We start from the raw sequence: 21,022 nt of genomic DNA on the forward strand, positions 1-21,022 counted from the left end.
AACCAATCAGTTTTTTGTTTATCTGTGTATTCAGTAGAAATTGTAAAAAATTATGAGTTTAGAAATTAATGTTCGAAAACAGAAACAATGAAGAAAATTTATATAGGGATGTGAAGTAGATTTTAGGTTTATCAATGAGATGGTATCCTAATTTTCTGTTCCTATCTATTCATTCGATTTCAAATTTTCTGCTGATTAGTAGAATTTATCACAGCATTGGTGTTTTGAACTAATTTTTCCTAAAATTACATTTTACATTCACCATTCCTGGAATTGAGAGGGAGTCGAGTATTTCATAAAGATCGATTACTGATTTTCAATGTTACTAAAAAATAATATACCTACAATAATTGCAATTAGTTCTGGGGAACCTAGATATACTACAGTAATAAAATATTTATGATCTTACCGATATTCTGGGGATGGGCATCCTTGAGCAATACAAATTAAAGCTGCTCCTTCGTCTTGCGAAACGGTAATCGAATCAGAATTTTCAGCTATGACCGGAGGAACAATCCCTCGATGTTCTGGAAAAATATCGACTCAATTGATCACTACTTGGTAAGGTTTATTTTTTTCTTTCGATGAAGAGATGTATGTGCCAAAACCAAAAATAAAGTGTAGTTTTCATGAATCATCAGAAGTATTTCTGTGATTTGTTATTTTTTTTTTGTAAATTATCATGAAACCTCATATCTTACTTCTTTCTGCACTGCAAATTTGACACTATAGTGATTCTCCAATTCACTGGTTTGTTATTAGGAATAATAATTTACAAGGAATTCGTGTTTTCGAACTCAATAAATTCCTGCCTATTTTAAATTGGTATTGATTCATTAATTAATAATTAATTTTCAATGAATACTCTATAAAACATTCATCTCACGGAAATATAAAACACAAATTCATCAAATGAATTGGAAAATGGTTTATCGACTCACCAGTTATTCTTATGTTTGCATGTGCACTAACGATCACTTGACGGCTCAGTTTGTGCATTGTTCTGCACCTGTAGGTTGGAAATTGATCGCTGAATTCTAGGTTATGAACCAGTAGTTCGCCTGAAGGTAACTGATGAAATTTTCCATCTGAAAATTGTAACTTAATTTTATACCTGATTTCAGCTTTTTCTAAAATCTTTGTAAAATGTCAACTCTTAATGTTGGGGGTTGATTTAGCTCTGGCCGTGAGATTACCATGAATTATAATCTGAATAAGGTTGGAGGTTCGGGTGACGTCTAAGAAATCACATGAATTAAATTACAATTATTTTAGGTGGTATCAAGCTCTGCATGATTCAATTACTCAATTTTCTGAAATGAAGGGTTTTCCAATAAGAGGTTTAGTTTTGTTTGAAAAAAAAACGAGTATATTTTGAGAGAAATCAACGGATGTTTACTTCAATGTGAAGAGAAAGGTACGCCATTAACAATAGAAAAAGAATTCAGCCAAATGGCCACCACGGCAGCGGTTGCTGCATTTTCTTTTCATGAAATTTTCCATCACCAATTCGCATATTTGCGGCTGTACGTCCTCGATAACTTCAAGAATGCCTTCTTTAAGGTCTTTAATTGGTTGTGGAGCATTGACAAAGGTCTTTATTGCAAAATTATGATTGTTTCGTTCAGTATCTTCCAATTCCGGCCATGAAAAATCATTAATGATAGCTCGGTAGCGCAATCTGCATTTCAAAGACCCAATCAACTTTAACTATAAAAGTCTTAAGATCTTTTTGCGAGTTGATGAAGAATGCGTATAGTAGGTAATAATAATTCTGTAAAATATCAGGGAAAAATTTGCCATTTCAACGGAGTAATTGGATTCAGTATTTTTTCATGAATCACCCTATATCTACGAAACTAATATCTTTATGAGACATTTCAACCCCCAATCCTCATTCACTTTGAGGTCCTCTATCTTCACTGGGCCTTCTTCCTTACGTCGCCATCAGCCACCCGGTATACATATATTTATTTCCCTTCATATTTTTCTCATCAGGTTGAGATGTTGCGTGAAATTCATGAAATATGAAACCCTCCTGGGCGTTGTGAATCAGGAACATTTCAGGGTTGGTTTTTTCACTCGAGCGATTCCAAAGGATTCTTATGGGAAACGACAAAACTTGAAGAACGCTTTCGCACGATCTGTTGTATCGATATCGTTCTAATTTATTCACATGAGATAACATTCACTGGCGTCTATATTGTACCGTTGTCATATCGGTAAATGTAAAAATGTCCACTTTTCACAGCTCTGATATGAACACGTAGCTTTGAATTCGGCGCAGAGCCCCGTTACAAGTTGTGAGAATAAGCGTTTTACTGTTTTTACGAGAATTGTATTCTCCAGCTATATCGTGGAACTAGAAAATCAACCTGTCATCTCTCTTCGGGTGGTTATTTCCAATGTCAATTCACGAATGATAAAGTCCTCCTCGTTCTTTTTCCATATAGCTCTGAATTTCTGTAGGACCCTATCTATATAAGACATTGAAGTCTCCCAATACTGTCAGATAGATTGAAGTGTTATTGGCATGTCATATCACCAGTAAGTTGATATTATCCTGTTTTCAGAGGAAGGTAGGTATATCGAAAAGTTTATGATGTGAACTATGAATAAAATGCTTTTTTGCTCAGTATTTCTATAACAAGATACGTTCACATAGAGAACTTGAGGAAGGAAATGAATAAATAAATGACGATGATGAATCTTTCATCGCTTGTCACATCTACCTATTATATTCATTTTTTGTAACATTTTTTTTTCACAGGAACAGTATGAATTTAACGTGTAATATTTCTGTATTTAGCATTATTTTTCGTTTACTGATATCTACTTCCACTTGCGACAAATATGATGAACATTCAACACGATAATTCCTGTGTTTTTGTCTAAAATTTCTGATTGGGTTTTCCAATAAGATGTTCCATTTCGATATTTGATATATTCCATTTAATATTCCAAGAGGAATCAATGGATATTTATTTCATTGTATAGGCAGGTGTCTAGCAGAAAATGACCAGTGTAGATTTTGTGGAGAGGATATAGAAACTCTGGATCACCTGGTGAAGGGATGCCTCGCCACCACTAGCCAACGCAAAAACTGATCTGGACAAAAAATTTATAGAAGTGAGGAAGTAGCCTCCTTGAAGTCATCCCAGATACTGGAGTTCATTAGTACTCTGAAACTGGAAGACGAGCTGCAAGAAAAGCTCTGATGGGGGACACAATCGAGCATTAGGTCGCAGTGCAAGCAAACCCCCTTGAAATAAATCTTAATTTTAATGGCCATCAAGGCTATAACCTTTTCATCAAAATTTCCATGGCCAAATGTGAAAGTGAGAGGTGTCCAGATAGCGGGCTATTAAAAATGAAAACCCTGTATATCCTAAATAAGCATAAACCTATAATAAAATATATTTATTTAATGGATTCGGTCCTTACTTGGCGGAAATTCATTATAAATAAAATAAAACGAAGTAATTTCCATTATATTATAATATAGGGGAAATTACTTCGTTTTATTTTATTTAAAATATATTTTTTGTTTTTTTGAACTTTCAAAATGATAAGAATGACGAAATATCTCACTCACCCCCTTGTAACGATGGATATATGAAGAGTGAAGGTTCCTGTACCCAGGAAATGATGCGTACTAAATCCTTAACAAATGCTGGAATTACGCATTTGAGAACGGCCGTGCAACCTCTCGCTGCTCCTCTGACTTCCACGTCTACTTTGTATGCTTGCGTCACGACTGGAAAAAAACAACTTCATGAAGACGAATATTCTCTACTCCGAAAGTAGAAATGAGGGAAATTCATTTCATGTATGAGTCCATTATGAGGTATTTCTCACGAGAGAAAGTTTGTTTTCCGACCATCTGCAGAGTTTATGAGCATGTACGAACATATTAGAGTCGCAAAACTGACACATGAAGGCCGTTATGTAGAATTATAAAATTCAACAGTGCGTAGAGATACTAGTACTATGCTAAAGATTTGGCTATCAAATCACCTTTCCTATTTCTTCAGTATTCTACAAGGTGTTTCAAAAGAAAATTTATGGTTGAAAAAGCGATTAACAAAAATAAGCCGTTAGTCGAAAACATTTTTATCAACTACGAAAATACAATATTTTTGAATTCATCTCTTGGAAATGATGTGCAAATGTCTACAATCGCGTTCATTTAATCTAACACTAAAATTCCTGATAACGGAGTGGCAAGTATGCTTTGCGATGGTGAATATTTTGTTTTAACTGGGCCAGGCAGTTGGTTTATTAACGTAAACTTCAATAATTTCAGAAAACCGCACAGATGAAAGTCCATAGGAGTCAAATCAGGACTGCGGCGGGAAATGTCACCTATCCTGAAGATCAATTTGCCTGGATTAAGGATACTGCACACTTTATTAGATGAAGTGGCCACCAGTCAAATTGGCTGAATTTTTGATATGTTAAGTATAGTCCAAGTCATTTCAAACAAAAAGTTCAAAAGGAAAAAGTTTTTTCATAGGCTAGTTTTGACGCTAGAGGTCCCTGACAAATCTATTGGACGTGTGTTAAGTTGCTTCATCCGGCTGGATACCATGTACTTCGGTTATAGAAAGAAAAGTTATGCAGTTGTGGTAACAAAAAAACATTTATCATCCTCGCATGACAATTTTAATTGGTAATAAGTGTACAGTACGGGCAGATAAATAATTTCTCGCGATTACATTGCATCCAATACGATCACCTTTGGTGATTGAAGGTGTTTCTAGGATTGTTTTTCAAATTGGTTGCACTCCAATAGGGACAGTTCTGCTTATTTCTGTGAACCCTAAGAATAAATTAGGCTTTTTCTTCACAAGATGTTCACGGAAGTTTGTCAGCGCTCAATTGTCTGGTTTACGGATTCTGAATGTAATCTTCAAATTATTGACTGAACTTCTATCGAAGAAATATAATATGAAGTTCGAAAAAAATGACCTAATTTCAATTTCAACTTTTCATGTCCCCAAAAAGAAATTTTGTTTTGCTACTGGGTAACTGAGTACACCCCTGTTCAGGTCTAGTTTCGAGCAAATTGAACATCGTGGATTGACTGTCTGTGGAGAACCAGGATGCAAAGCGATCAATCTTTCCTCTAATATAACCTTCAAATTCAGTTCGTTGCCTTACTGAAAAATGACTGTGTTATTCCAGTGAAGTCGTTTGTAGACTTTGCAAAGAAATTGCACGCCTATGGAAGGTCTGGTGGGATTGGGACGCTAATGTACGTTCACAGAGTTGTTCGAATTTGACGTTTACATTGTCACTCGCAGGTATGTCTCATTTATGTTCTATGTAATGTGGCTACATTGTCATGAAGTATGAACGCTTCAAATTTGATACTATGCTTTATCATTTTCTTCAAAGCGAAATTTCCTGATTAGCCTAATTGCCAACACATCGTTCTACTGATCTTCTAAGCACAGGTTCGAATCAGTGGTGACAAACGTTAAGAGACACGTTGGTGTTTACTCATTGTTGTTTTGAAATTGTACAGGGTGTCACAAATTCGATGCTCACTGAGAGCATCTCAAGAACTATAAGACTCAGAGAAAAATCTACAAGCACTCCCGATTTCTTTTTTCGAAATAATTGGATATCTTAAAACAGATCATAGATATCTTGATTCGTTCTCGAGTTGCAGGAAGTTCTTGAAAAATCACAGTTGCAATATTTTGCTATATCTTGGTGATATTTTCACTCTGCATTGATAGTGTGAATTATTAACTAAACGAATTTTATTTTGAATAATGTTTGACCAATTATAATTTTTTTTAAAGTCTAATATCTATTATAACCTAATGGATAAGCAATATTTGTCGCGTGGTGTTTCACATAAAATGTTTTCCTACGAGGAATTCTACACTGAAGGAAGCTATTCTCCAACTTCAATATAGAATTGAGTTGTACCCATAAACTTTCTCGTTCAGGAGGTCATATTCTACAAAAAACAAAAAATATGATTTATAATTAACCCATGACAATTTTTTCATTAGGTTACTGCCTGGTTCTTTTTAAGATTAAGTGATCAACGTAAATATGTAAACAATGGTTGAAATAATATTAAATGTCTCCGTTTGAAATTGAAAAGTAGATACCTATCAATCTACTCAAAATTCAACTCACAGATCCTTTAAAACGAGCGTCCTTCATAAATGCCTATTATTTTCTGCACAACATTTTGTCCCAGCTGCTCTAATACGTTCGGATTAATTTTATAGACATTCATCTCAAGGTAAACAAACACAAAATAATAATTTGGCGAGAGTACTGGGATCTCTGGGAGCGAGAGAATATTCCTCCTTCGGGAAATCAGGCTTTCTGGAAACACAGCGAACCCACGGAAGTTGTTTGCCAAACTCACCTTAATTCGGAATTTTGGACATTCATTTCCATTTATGAATTTTTTTCGTTCCGTCAACAAAATATATTAATTTTTTTAACTGAAAATTTATATCACTGAATCCAATATACAAGGTGTCTACTTTAAATTTACCTAGATTTACCTAGTGGACTTTCAAAGGACAAGATCTGTTTAGTTCATTCTATATCTATTTGCTGGCTATTATTATATTACTGGAATTTTTCTTTTTGTATATTTTTTAAAAAGGATCTTTGATAAAAATCATTGGTCCGTTGAAAATGAATAAATAAATGAATAAATCTGTTAACTTACCTGCTCTAACCTGAACGTCCCTGCTTATGATCCGACCCACTGTATTGGAAGCGACACACCTGTACACGGTGCTGTGGATATCTTGCCTATAGGAAGCTGCGGAGAAAGGCTGCAGGAACAGAGTTCCGTTCCTTAATACCCTTCTGATTCCGGAAACATCCCCTACTGACGTGCCGTCGACCGACAGCCAGTCGATTGAGGGTTGAGGACTGCCCGAGGCAGAACAATCCAACCAGCCGCCACTGGAGTTCGAAAATTCCAATTGCGGCGGAGGCTCCATCACAAAAGATGGACCCCGAAGATGCAAATCAAAGGATGATGAATGTCCTGCAACCATACATCACATGTCAAATATTCATGTTAATATACGAAGACTTCAAAATAATGAGCGAACATGTCTGGGGAGAAGTAATCACGCAGAGATAACTTTGTGTTTTATTCGAAGAGAATCTCCGACTCATCCCATTAGAACTTGCGGAAACATGGGAGCAATTCTGGTTTTCAACAGTAGTTTCCAAAGAGATTGTTCTAATAAAATTATAATAATAATGCTCAGACATAAGGAAGAACATAAAAAGTATGGTGTTTCCTTCACAGTTTCCGTTCCATTTGAATCAAGTCAGACAAGATAAATGAAAATTACATGTATAAATTTAAAGGAATACGGTCCTTGTCTTTTCAGATAAGACATAGAAAAATCCTTATAAAACGATGCGATCTGTCTCATATAATATGAGGAGTATCATATTCACTGAAATGGAAAATCCGAATTTAGTCCAGAAGTATACGGGGCGAGTCTTTGACTTGTACAAGGGTGGGCAAATTTCGATGTTTTAGCACTACAACACAACTTTTGAACCAGAGGAGATAGACAAAATCTGATACCCCCTTCTCGGTCCCTTTTTCTGAGAAATTAACAAGGGTAGTATTCATTCAGCCACCTTCTTTTGTTTTCGAGATATAAGCAAGTTAAATAACAATTAATGCCGTCCCAATTTGAAATTGATTATTCCTTATTTGACTATGTTAAATCTCTATTTGAATTTTTTGATTCCTAATATGATTTTGTTAAGTCTCAATTTGATATTGAAAAGGTTTTTAATTGATATGATGAACCTTCTTCGAGTACCAAATTCCATTCAAACCTTCCAATTTCCAAGTAAGCTACACTTGTATTAAACTTTTTCATCTATTTTCACGACTCCCTATGTTTCAACTGTGAATACTCGAATGATAGAATAACGATATTTCTTATTGGAAATGATATTCCGGAGAACAAACAACGAAGATTCGGCAGATAGAATAAATGCATTATTACCACTTACATCTTGGTCTGTAAATTCGTCACGTATTGTTGACTCAAAACGGGAAGATAACACAGGAATAATATCCGTTATTGAATTCCTTCTATACTACCTGTTTCATGATGCATACAAAACAAATTTGTGCAAAGCAATTGATACAAAATAAGGGTAGAACACGGATGATTGGTGTTCATCATGGAGTCCTATATATCTCTAAAGCCGGTTTCACACGATCGCGATGCGGCAAGGAATCAATCACGTCGACCGATTTCTGTATACAAAAGGCACAAATTCAACAGAAGAATCAATTGACATGCAATTTGGAATCCATTACTGCCTATTCTTTCGTAACTCTACTTTCATTGGTTGCATAACATTATTCCGTAATAATAGCTTCTACCCGCTGATGCGCTCGTGTGCTGATCGAAAACTATAAATAATAATATAAATAAAAATATAAAAATGAATATAAAATAATAATTAAATAAAATTCAACACCTACTGGTTTTTCACATAGGTACACTTTGCATAATAGGTAAATTCGCGTTCAGAACCAACTCAATATTTTCACTACTTGCCTGTAAACTTTTCCATTTGAAAATCCAAAGATAGAGCATCAATTTTCAAAATTTTCAGGATGCCTTGCAACATATTTTCTATACAAGATAGGCGAAAACTGATATCGGTGTCTGAGGGCCAATTTCCATAGCTATCACCGTTACATAGTTACTGGGCGTTTTTCAAGAATGTTCATTTTCAAAATATTGCTGTTACTGTTCTTCTGAAAGAAATTTTTCATTTCTCTTATAACATTCTTGAAGCAGTTTTTTACATAGAATTCAATTACGGTAATTGGATTTTCAGCAAGCTGAAATTTTATGAGATATCGCTATGAAAAATTTTTTTCAAATGGAGCACTCCCTATACAGGATGTTTCATGATATATGCGCAGGACTTCAAGATGTGAATGCTCGTTTGAGAATTGAAAAAAAAGTTTCTCTTTACTGACCCCCTGAAATGCACGATTTTCGAGATACAAGGTGTTGAAATTGAAAAAAAATCGAATATCTCCTGAATCTGTTATCGTACAGAAAACAGCTTTCGTAACCATCATTTTCTAATCATAATGAGCTATGTTTTGTGAGGAACTTTTTTTTATTTATTGGTGAAGGTTTTGAAGGGAGAGTGGCTGTTTTTCTCTCCACCTTCTACGCTAATGGAAAAAATAGACACGGTTTTTGAGGCGCTCATTGAAACCGCCAATGTTTTCTATATAAAAAAGTGCTCTTGGTCCTATGCTCTAAAGTCGACCGTTTTCGCGAAAAATAAACTTTTTTACTTAAAAACATGGTCTTTACTGTCGCCCTTTTTTGATCGTCAGAACGACAGGATAAAATTTAAAATTATTTTCTGAACAACTGAAAAATGCTTACGAAAGCTATATTCTGCACGATAAAAGGGAGATACTCGGGGAGATATTAACAAATAGAACCTTTTTCCATATTTTTGGATGAGCTATCACATCCTGAAGTCCTGCGCATATATTATCAAACACCCTATATTTCTACGTATTGCGATAGAGTTGAAAATTACCATTCCAAAAATATAGCATTTGACACACTCTGCATTACGGTCAGAAATGTGTTCTGCATCTTCAACATATTTTAGAGTTTTTTTTTTATTTTCTCATCACCTTTTTTGTAGACGAACCCTCATAAATACTCTGTACCATTTATAGAATCTTCAGTATCTGATAATGAACTTGAAATAAATTCAAAACTTGGCAGTTACACAATTTAATCCCCAAATTGCAACACCATATTTTTGGTAATGAAAACAAAGGAATTATAAAACTCGTTGGAATTGAACCTTGAACCTTTTCAGCAGAATTCACATTTTTTGTTCACCCCCTAAAAAATATAATCAAAGGAAGTAGTCAATTTTATGAAACATCAGTTGAGTTCGCAACCCCCAGCTTGATGAAATAAAAGAAGAAACTTCATAAATATCCGAGCCGTCTTCGATGCAGATCCAGTAACTCGTCCATAATTTATACCGACACTTGTGGATGCCAGAAAATCAACGTGAAATTCCAATTCAGGAAAAAGCAGTCTCGACAGTTCCTCTTTTACGTTTTGCAACGGAATCCTGAAAAATAAGTCCAGAACATTACGGTGTAGGCGGATTCCAGCTCCCTCTCCATCTCTCATTAACGCGCTGTGCCGCCGAGGTTGGAGAGAATTGCAGCCTTGCCACACGAGCCTACCGCAACATCAAAATGGATCAATATTCGGGCAAAGCAAAAATGACACAAAGCATTGTATTACTCCTCCATACCATGATATTATGTTCTAACATACGTGAAATCGCGTTGGGGTTACACATTTTTCAACGGTACACCGATACATCGTTATTTATATTCGTTTCGACTGGCTTTTCTGACAGATGCTGGTCTCGTCTCTTCTCTGAACCATATGTACCTACATACGTTCATTAGTAGAAATATTACGTGAAGCGTTTGATACGAAATGCGCCGAGTAAGGCAATGTACCTTTGAGTGAGGGAGTTGGCTTTTATAAAATGAATATTTTTATCCGTGTTTCTTCGCACATGTTCTTTCAAATGCGTGAACCTACAAATGTTACATTAACTCGAACTGGATTCTATTCTATAAGGTTGTTTTATTTTCAACTGCTAATTTCCAAGGATGTTACTAGCGCGATAGCGAAATGTTTATTAATTCAAGATGAATCAGAATATGAACAAAACAATACAAAGATCTTTTGAAATTCAACTTTTCGGTGACTCGAATGTTGTTACATAAACAGAACCGATGCATTATTCATGTTATTTCATAATACAGGGTTTTCCAATAAGTGGTCGCATTTTGAATATAGCCCGCTATCTGGACAGCCTGTAGTGCAAACAGCTTTATTTTTCTACAGATAAAAACCCAATTACAGAAAAATTTACAAAATAAAGTTTTGATGAACAATTGAAAAATAAACGATCATTTTCTGCTACAGCTCAGAAATCTCTGTTTTACAATGTTCAAATTGTCAAAGAAGATATCACAGGTCTCACACAAGTGGTTCATAAGGCTACACATATGCTGAATTTAATCAACAAATATTTACAACTATGTAACATGCTATAATCATCAACTTCATTGCTTACTTGGAACATTCTGAACAAGGAAGGGATTATAGGGCGTTTGAAGTTGCCTTTAGATCATCCGTGTTATTTTGAGCACTTGAAAGCAATAATTCATCTCTAGGTTGTCTTGACGTATTCACAAACATATTAATCAAATTGAGGCTTCGGGGCTATTCAACTGGGCCAATCCCTGGAGATGACCCTTCATTACAATAACGACCTATATATCGTTTGTGTGTAGACTGTGTGGAATTCATTGATTTTTGACATGAAGACATACCTAATTGTGTGAGAGAGAATGTCATTTGATAATTTTGATTTATTCGCTTTATAATGCACATTTTTTCAACGATGCATCTAATATTTTTTCGAGAAGTGTGGCATAATGAGAGAATTCTGAAAAATATCACTTTTTTAAATGTCAACATTGCCAACGCTAGTATTGAAACAATTTGTGGATTTGTTACGTATTTCCACAGAAAAACAGTATCTTCTAGCTTTCTACACCAATTTGGAGCCCCTTATTCGAGAGCATAAGGGTTCGCATTCATGAACAGATCGGTTATGAAATATTACCCCTCCTGTTAATTCTTCATGAATACGTAAGGACCAAGTAACTGAATCGAAAGTTTGGATAATGGTGTATTGAACAATAAGAAGGAAACTAAGTACGTACTTACTGAAAAATATACAACGTAAGCATTGCGTGTAGACAATAGTGTATTGTTTAACGACGTCCTTTGAAATATATATCTACTCTCTGCGATTTCATTGTCTCTCAGAAAACCGAATACGAGTGAAATCACGAAACAAAGAATGATCAGGACGAAAGTTTTATCAGTTACTCTGATTTCTAGTTCTGGCGGACACAGGATAATCATTCATACTTCTTCCATACAAAATTTTTAAAGCTTTATGCTGAAATTTCTAGGACGTATAATACCGGGAAACAAATCATTATTTCTGTGTTGTGGCAGTATTGCTTGTTTTGGAGACATATACGATTTTGTTTCTTAAAATCAAGAGAAAATGTGTTAAATGTTTTGAACGAGACATTTGCTATAAGTTAATTGTTCAATTATTTATAGCGAGTTCTTTCAGCATTTTGCATAATCTCTCAACTTTTTTCTTAGAATATGTATTAATAAAATTTAGTCGATTTGTTTGACTCGACAGATAAATTAACAGTTCTAGTGAGAGTTACTCCAATATTCAATCAGAGACAACAATCATTATAAGAGCTTCAAAATGGAAGGAAATCAGGTTTTAATAATTTCTTATTTTTCGTTGTTATCATGTAAGCCGCGAAATTGAGACAGAAAACAAGTAGCTAGTACAGAAGTTTTATGTCATTCGAAAGATCACTGAATGGAGTAGTTTTTGCTGAAAAGAACCACGTTCACAATCATTCATATTTCATCGATAAACCCATTGGAAAAGTATGATTGATATTGTTCACCTGAGAATAGTTATGTTTGTCTGTTTACCACGTCCGCAGTAAGAAATTTTTGGGCACAAATGAATTCTTGTGTTATAGCTAATTTCATGCTCTTTTGAGATAAGTAATTAAATTTGATGAGGCTACAATTATAACTGGAGTGTGATTGATCTAATAATAAAATTGAGATATTTCGTGAAAACACAAAATGATGAATTGAAGAATTACCGTCAATATTTCGACCATGTGCAATAAGGCATTTTTTGTTGGAAATCACATAGGGGTCACATCGTCGCATGCCGATTTTTATTTTCATCAAGAATTGGAAAATAAATGGATGTAGGAACTAACGAACCCATCAGATATCCCCCAAAATCGCCGGACCTAAAGCCCATGGATTCCTTTCTGTAAGTCACTCTGAAAAATATGGTATACAAAACTGATTCTGATAATTTAGATCATTTGAATAAAACAATACTAAACACACTTGCCGATGTAGACCTTAATATTCTAGCAAAAGATAAAGATATAGATAATTTATGTATGGATCACAATGGATGACATATAAAACATATAATTCAAAATATTCCGTTTGTTATTGAAAAAATATTTATTGTTATTGAAATATATGATTATCATGCTACAGATCCTCTCTGATTTTAAGATACGAAATCATATATGTCTCTAAAATTAGTCATACTGCCACAATACAGAAAAATAGAATTAACATAAAACATGCTAATGGTTCCAAACGAAAAACAAAATTATTTGGAGAAAAAAATCCCAACGAAATCATCCTTCAATGTTATAATGAACAGGTATATTCATATATTCGAACATTTTCGAGAAAATTGGTGTTACCAAGATAAGTAAACCACCCTGTACATTATTCACTAATCGAAAAACAGTGGTCTATCCCATAATCCCTCGCTACGTCAATTGTTCATAATGCAATTGTAACAAATACTCGTGCACCGAAAATCCGAACAATTCTGAATGTATCATCATTAGAATTAATGAACTGCGATACGAAAAGAATCCCTTTTCAATGTGAAAAATACGCAAGCATATTCCCCGCCACAATGGAATGCCTGAATCTCTTTCTTATTCTTCCGGTTGCTTCCCGAAATCCCCCAACGAGAAAGTGAATCTGTATAGAATCTGAATCCGTCATTGAGCTGTAGTATTCCGACGTTATATACGAACAGACTGATCGCTCTCGCCAGTCCCTCCTTTACATTCAAGTACAGAATTCTAACAATACGCCCTGCATACAACATCGTAGGCAGTTTTCCACTTTCCTCCCCCATCTTTCATCAACACTGTGTAGCCAGGATCGGAGAGAAATCCAGCTTTGTCACATAGACCTTACACAATTCGTTCAAGGATCGATATTGCGACTGATGGAAGAGTGACAAACAGCATTCTGACACTGGACCATTTGGGGAATTATTATTTCACCTTTGTAAGCCCCTAAAAGCATTTGTCGAAGATCTCAGATAGCAGAAATCTACTGGTTCTACCCTGAGATATAACGGAGCTATAGGATTTACCCGTTTTACGATAAGAGGTTTCATCACTGAAGCTGTCATATTTTGACATTTGACAAGTAAAAATTACACCGTTAGTGGAAATGGAACTAAACACACTTCAACAACGCATTGAAACTGTTGAAATACGCTACAAAAAAAGGTAGAAAATTTCTCACAAAACTGAAGCACCTTTGGATCTTCGTGAAACATCTTCTCGGCCGGCAACAGTGAAACCAGTGAAAAAATCTGAGCTGTTATGACAAGTTAGTGATCTGAAGTATCGAAACCGTGTGCGTCGCCAAGAACAACAAATGTGACTGGTGCAACTGGATTGCGCTACCCAGCTATGTTTAATGATTTTTTAATGATTGGAAGATATTAATGAGAACAACGTTAATTCTCAATGAGAAAAACAATCGCAATTTTGCGAGAAAAGAATCCTGGCCGAAGGAGGTTGGTCACCGAGATTTTGTGATCCAACTCCTTTAGTTTAGACTTTTTTTTTTGGAGTCGCTTGAAAGAAAAGGTCTATTCCAGTGTGTGATAATGAATTCAAGACCTCAAAGATGAAATACGTGAAGTTATAGAATACATACAGCCTCAAATGTGCGAACTGTTCATGGAAAATCTTATGAAAATGATATGGTGCTGCAACTGTAACGGTCATTTGGAGTTTGATAGCATAGGAAATAGTGAACGACGTGGGAGAACGCTGTTGTGTTATAATTTACTTCTGTATCAATTCGATATTGATTTTTATTTTGCCGAACCAAATTCATTCAATATTGATTGTCATCTTATTGTTGAGATTAACCCTAATTGGATTCTATGCTATCTGCACACTATAGTAGTGTACTCGTATCTGAGCTCGAGCGTTGTATCTCTCGTTGAGGTATCAATATCTATTACTGAGGATTTGTTTGACTAATCTATTCACGCATATCAATATCCCCAGTTTCCGCTGAAAAACAAGCCACTTGCTACTCGCCGCACTCAGTAGGTCACCTACTCAAAGTAGGCTTCTAGTCCTAATAATTATAATTTCGTATATGGATTATTTCTCTATACAAACCGACAAAATTAGGGGAGGGGACAAAGTCTCAACAAAGTTTGTTTCCTATTGGACCCTTTGACCTATTTTGATTTTTTTTATTGTAGCTTGATTCATCGGGAACATAACTAACTATTCAGATGCCGTCCAAATTTACTTCCTTTTTTGTTATATGCAGAGGTGAACAAAAAAAAAAAAAGAAAAGTTTTATTCAGATCACCAGAGGTTGTTTACTAGAAATCAGACGATGCCTTATCTTTTCTGAATATTTTGTCTTTTTATTCATTACAATATCCAAATTTTAAGAGAAATTATAGCATAATTCAATAGAAATTATAATACCGTTATTTAACTACAAACTTCGCCGATATTTTGTCCGTTCACATAATTTCGCCGGTGTATATATTTTTAGCTTTTTAATTCATTCTTTTCAACAGCTTCCTTTCACAGGGACATAAAACCGTTTTAATGAAATACCTCTAATGTCACCGAGTTAAATATGCACTGAGAAAATCGGCTTCTGCTCCTAAAACAACAGTATAAATTCTCCATCCGGTAGAATATAATTTAACGATTGTCCGGAGAATATCTGACGAGGTAAGAATTATTGCTGTTCTTGTTCGGACAATCTCCGCGCACAGCTAGTTTGTCCGTATCTTGTTGAACAAGAAGGTATGGATTTTTCCCCTACAAGCACATTTGGGTTTCGGCATGTTTTCTCTCAATTATTTCGAAAACCATAATTTTCCTTCAAATAGTTTGCTAAAGAAGGAACACCGCTAAGAAAGAAAGATTTGATGTTAGAAATATATGAATTAGTACATTATTTCATTAGGTGCCTCCTTCAAATAAATATGTTTTTCCTACAACTGCTATGAAAAGTAGCGTTTTCTGCATAGTTTACTCAATTGAAAAACCATGTATTGCGCATACTGTGGGAAATATTATTCCCCACGGCACTTTGCCCACACCTCCCTTGGTAGACCAATGAAATTGGGCTTTTGAGTCGTTTCTATGGAAACGCAATAAATTAGCACATACTGTCAACGAAGGTCATTTTGATTTGAATCAAGTCCATTACTTGAATTATTGAAATTTGTGCAGTTGTAGGAGAAGTATAGTGTGCAACATGTGGAGAAAGTCCTTTTTTCGCTCGTGTGTTTGCGGCACTCGCCTTTCAGGCTCGTGCCACAAACTTCCACACTCGCGAGAAAAGTTGGACTTTCCCCACTTGTTGCACAATATACTATTTTCAAACATACAATAACAACGTCATATTTTGACTGACAAGACCATCGAAAAGTTCTACTTTTCCTCCGCCGGAAGGAAAAGTGTCGATATGTCAACAGGGCCGGCGCGAACAATTTTTGTGCCTTTTGTGCATTTTTTGGCGCCCCTGCTGAAAAAGAATTAATAAACGCCCCCACCCCCACAAGAAACATCACCTGCCCCGATGATAATTCGCCATTTTTGATTTCTCTAGCGTTTTTGCTAATCGTTTCTTTCTAAAGTCGTTTCCACTGGGTTTCTTTTTTTTTCGGACATTTTTACCTACAATAAATTCCTGGATTTCTTCGACGCCATGACCAATGCATAAGTTATATATATGATTCTCACATTCACAACACAGAGTACGATCGATGAAAGATTACCTATCACGTCACAAGATAGAATAGGCGGTAAGGCACGCAAAGCTCCGAAAACTAAATGGGATTAAAAACATATGTTCCGCTGAAAACATTTAGCGTTTACCAGTAACTAGTTTCGAATGCAGAATCGTAGGAATTTCCATATGCTGAATGTGTAAACAACTTCCACGTAATTCGAAGTGTTGTTTTTCGTCTTTGTGAAATACATTCCATCCCTCATCCTATTAGAGTAATAGGCAATGCTGATTATATTAGTTGGGTTGCCATATGTTAATCATTGAACAGGCTGCTTAGTAAAGACGGTTTGGAGATTTTTATTGCAGGGAATGTTGATGAACGCAGCAAAGCGGACCAACCTCATGTTGTTTTTTAAAATCAAGACTATATTTTTTCAGAAATATGAAAGGGCGGCCAGCAACTGGGCTAAATTGCCGCTCCTCGAAAAGAGGCGCCTGAAACAGTCACTTCACTGTTTCACCCCTAACGCCGGCCCTGTATGTCAACGATGAATTACTTTTCCGTCCGCCAGAGGTAAAATTGTAGCCTCACAATGACAACTATCCACTATTATATTTCATATCAGTCAAAATTAATTTAGAATGACAGCCGTAACTAGACAAATTTTCCATAGATCAATCAATTATAACGATCGTTAATAAAACTTATCTAAAGTTTATTTTAGGTATAAAATAAACTTTTTTCTTGTTCATCTTCATGAATTTTAAAACGTTTAATATGTTTAAAAACATATTTTCCTTGATGCTGATGTTTTGTGTAACATTACTTCATTAAAAAACAGAAGTCAGATGTTTTCAATGAGTCACTTTTGAATATAGAGTCTGAATAGTTGGTTGAAATAAATATACATAATCACATTGCAGAGCGAAAATCCGCAACAGAAAGTTAAATAAGGCGATGAAAATCCCTGTTTGTCGAAAAGCTCGATTGGTGCAATAATTTTTACACAATAAGTCACAATCCCATGTGTCGGCAATTGAATTTCGTTCTCGGGAGTAAGTAGGTACGATGAAAGTGAAACTTCGAGTTCTAAACTACGGTTAAACTTTCTGCTCCCATAATTCAGCTTGTTGAGTTTTCTCCGTTGAATCGTTTCTTCCGGCAATATTGAAGACGGTTGGTTCGTATAAATATTTATGATTTCACTCACTCCGCTGATTCCATACAAAATACTGGTTTGTGATCTGGATAGGGGAATAAATAGAATATGAATTTCACGTGTGAACCCCATAAGGAAAATAAGAGAAACTCACTCGGTCTAAAGGGTTTTTTATAGGCACAAACACTTTGGAGAAGTGTCTTTCTTGAAAGATTTTAGGTTATATGTGTCGATGTACTAAAAAAAAGGGAATTCTCTTTTGAATGAATAATATCAATTATTCATCACTTGTACTGTTCTTTCTGAAGAACATGTTATCCACCAAATTAAGTTATCGTATAATTTTATCGATATATGGTCCAAAATTGTCACGACATATCTCGAATTCAAGTTATACTTTCCTCTTAGCTTTTTTCAAAACATAACTATATTTAGAATAAAACTAAGCAAATTAAAAATTCATACGATTATATAATGATCATTTTGGTTAAGTAAAGAACTGTGAATTCAATTTGACATCCTGAATTCAAATATTGAACTGTTTCAGCCGGTACTAATTTGTAGTTGATCGTGAATCATGATTAATACAAGTTTTATTTTTATAGGTATACCAAAAATAGTTTTGGCAGTAGAACTATAGACAGTATATTTTAATCCTTGAATATAATAATGGAAATATCCGATGGTGAAAAATCATTTGATTCAATATTGTTTCAATATTGAATATAAAATTTTAATGCTATGAACTTAACGAACAAAATAAGTTGTCAAATACCTAACTGCTTTCCAATAGACTAAACTCTCCAGTTAGAGGGGTATATTCTCGTTATTTTCTTCACACTAATGCCCGAATTACCGCATATTTAAAGCGAACTCGGTTTACAGCGTTAATGAATAATTGAACAGATTTATGTAATCTACCCCTCAGATTTGCTATGTATTGCTAACACCCCGGTGAACATTCTGTTTTGAATGCCTTGAAAATGTAGTGGACAAAATGAAGTATCTAGATGCTTCTTATAGTTATTCTGATATTATATTTAATGAAAATATGGTTTTTTTACGAAACGTATTGTTAAATGAAAGCACTACTTAATTTTTTCAATACTTAGAACTTAAAATATATTTTAAACAACAAATCATTACTCTAATAGGGACTACTCCTACTAACTTACAAAACTTATACTCATCAGGGTGTTTCAAAAATCAAGATTTCAGGGGCGTTCATATTGTTATATATGTTTTAGGGACGTCAAAGAGTGTGGTGGTCTGTTGGTCATCAAATTAGACATCCTAAATATATAATATGTTACGAATATCTAAAAGTTATATGTTTATGTCATCCATAAGACCTATCCTACCGATATTAATAAGATGTCATCTAAATATCCGGAACAAATATCCATGTTGACCATGAGATATCCTTCCTGAATAAAAATAAATTTCCATAATAATATTTCCCTTATAAAATGAAATTTGAATATATCTGTCCATATTCCTACCACGTACCTATAGAGATCACTCACATTGAAATTTTCAAGAAACATTGTCTTTAAGTTCTTACTTTTAGGAACCAACATATTCAGAGTTCTGAAAATTCAAGTCTGGCTTTAAAAATGTTGGTGGTTTTTGTTTTTCCCAGAATTTCACCCAGTATATAATTCTTACAAAGTTCCATGTGAAATATTCAGATCATAGTAAGTGAAAAATTTTTCGTAACTTTATTGTAAAATTTGTAATCAAATAATGATTTTCAGTATTCATTTTCGCTTACCATAAAATGATAATTTTCTCATTGAATTTAGTATAGAAAGCTAATGTGAGTGTAACCTCTGCACAACATACAGCATTTTCATAATTCCTTGCTGTTTTCAGGACCAGCTTATATGAAAATTTCACCACTAAGATTTGTAGTATGATTGAAGCACCTTGTTTAGTGGTTTATTGAGAACGAACCTGTTCCGAGATAGAAAATTCACATAATTCACTAAAAAAACTTTCAATGAATTGTTTCAGAAAGGACCCCGCACGTTTAGTATGGGAAATGGCTTTCCGTGAATTTGGCGGAATTTTTGATATGTTGTAGTTCTTGATGAACTGATCAGAAAAGTCCGTAGCCACAAAGCTCAAAAATGGACAGTTTTCGAGATATGGAGCTTTGAAAATGGATTTTTTGCAATTTTCGGGGTTTTTGCTCATCAATCGGGGAGCTCTCATTTCTGGTTTTGATGGAATTTGGATGTTTGGCGGCCAGAACCCGACTGAGAAATGATCTTCCTTGGTTATATTAGGCACCGCCATCGATAATTTTTTATACACTGCTCCACATTGGCTATGAAATGAGATACAAAATCCAAGATCTTCCATAAATCTTTTCATGCCACAAGATGACGCCAGAATAATTCACATGACCGAGAAACGACATATTGTGAGATTTTTTTAAGAGAGACCATAATAACTGAATCCTCATATATCTGATGTCCAAAATATCAAATATGTTAGCCGAAATGTTCATAACCAGGCACCGCGAGCTGTAATGGGGGAAAATGGGAAAATCATGATCATATATCCTCAGGGATAACAATTGTGATCACTATTGATGTCATTTACATATTATATGTGATTTGTTTCTCACAAATCTCGATAATCTGACAATGGGGTGCCAAGACATTTTCCTCAGAATGTCTCGAAATTGATGATAGCATCTCACAGACAAACGAATCCGTGAAAATGTCTGCAGTTTTGATACAATATAGTACTATACGGGTAGAATATAGAAGTCCAAGTGTTGGAAGCTAACTATGAATGGAACTTCCGATATTAACCCACGAATTCTTGAAAATAATTTTTTTTCCTATGAACTTTTTTATTTATTATCATTATTGTTATTATTATTATGAATGGTACTCTCATTATTATATTGTTTTTGATTGATCTACTCATTCATTTTGCCAATGATCATATTATTGGATAGTATTCATTCGTATGTGTGAAGTTCATAGAAAAAAAAAATTATTTTCAAGAATTCGTGGGTTAATATCGGAAGTTCCATTCATAGTTAGCTTC

General features: G+C 34.7%; 1 protein-coding gene across 12 annotated transcripts in view; it reads right to left on the minus strand.

Annotated features, from left to right (window-relative positions):
• LOC123673840 (Down syndrome cell adhesion molecule-like protein Dscam2) overlaps window positions 1-21,022 on the minus strand; it is a 92,870-nt gene that overhangs the window by 23,672 nt on the left and 48,176 nt on the right. For all 12 annotated transcript variants that reach the window (XR_006746548.1, XM_045608555.1, XM_045608554.1 and 9 more), the window contains 4 exons: window positions 6,710-7,036; window positions 3,596-3,757; window positions 942-1,088; window positions 410-527 (listed from right to left, as the gene is read on the minus strand). Coding sequence is in view for 11 of the 12 variants with exons in the window: in XM_045608558.1 (XP_045464514.1) it covers window positions 410-527; window positions 942-1,088; window positions 3,596-3,757; window positions 6,710-7,036 (754 nt within the window). In the remaining variant the exon portion in view is untranslated. The remainder of the gene's footprint in view (window positions 1-409; window positions 528-941; window positions 1,089-3,595; window positions 3,758-6,709; window positions 7,037-21,022) is intronic.

Source organism: Harmonia axyridis, chromosome 2 (assembly GCF_914767665.1).
Source record: "Harmonia axyridis chromosome 2, icHarAxyr1.1, whole genome shotgun sequence".
Classification (NCBI taxonomy): Eukaryota; Metazoa; Arthropoda; class Insecta; order Coleoptera; family Coccinellidae; genus Harmonia; species Harmonia axyridis.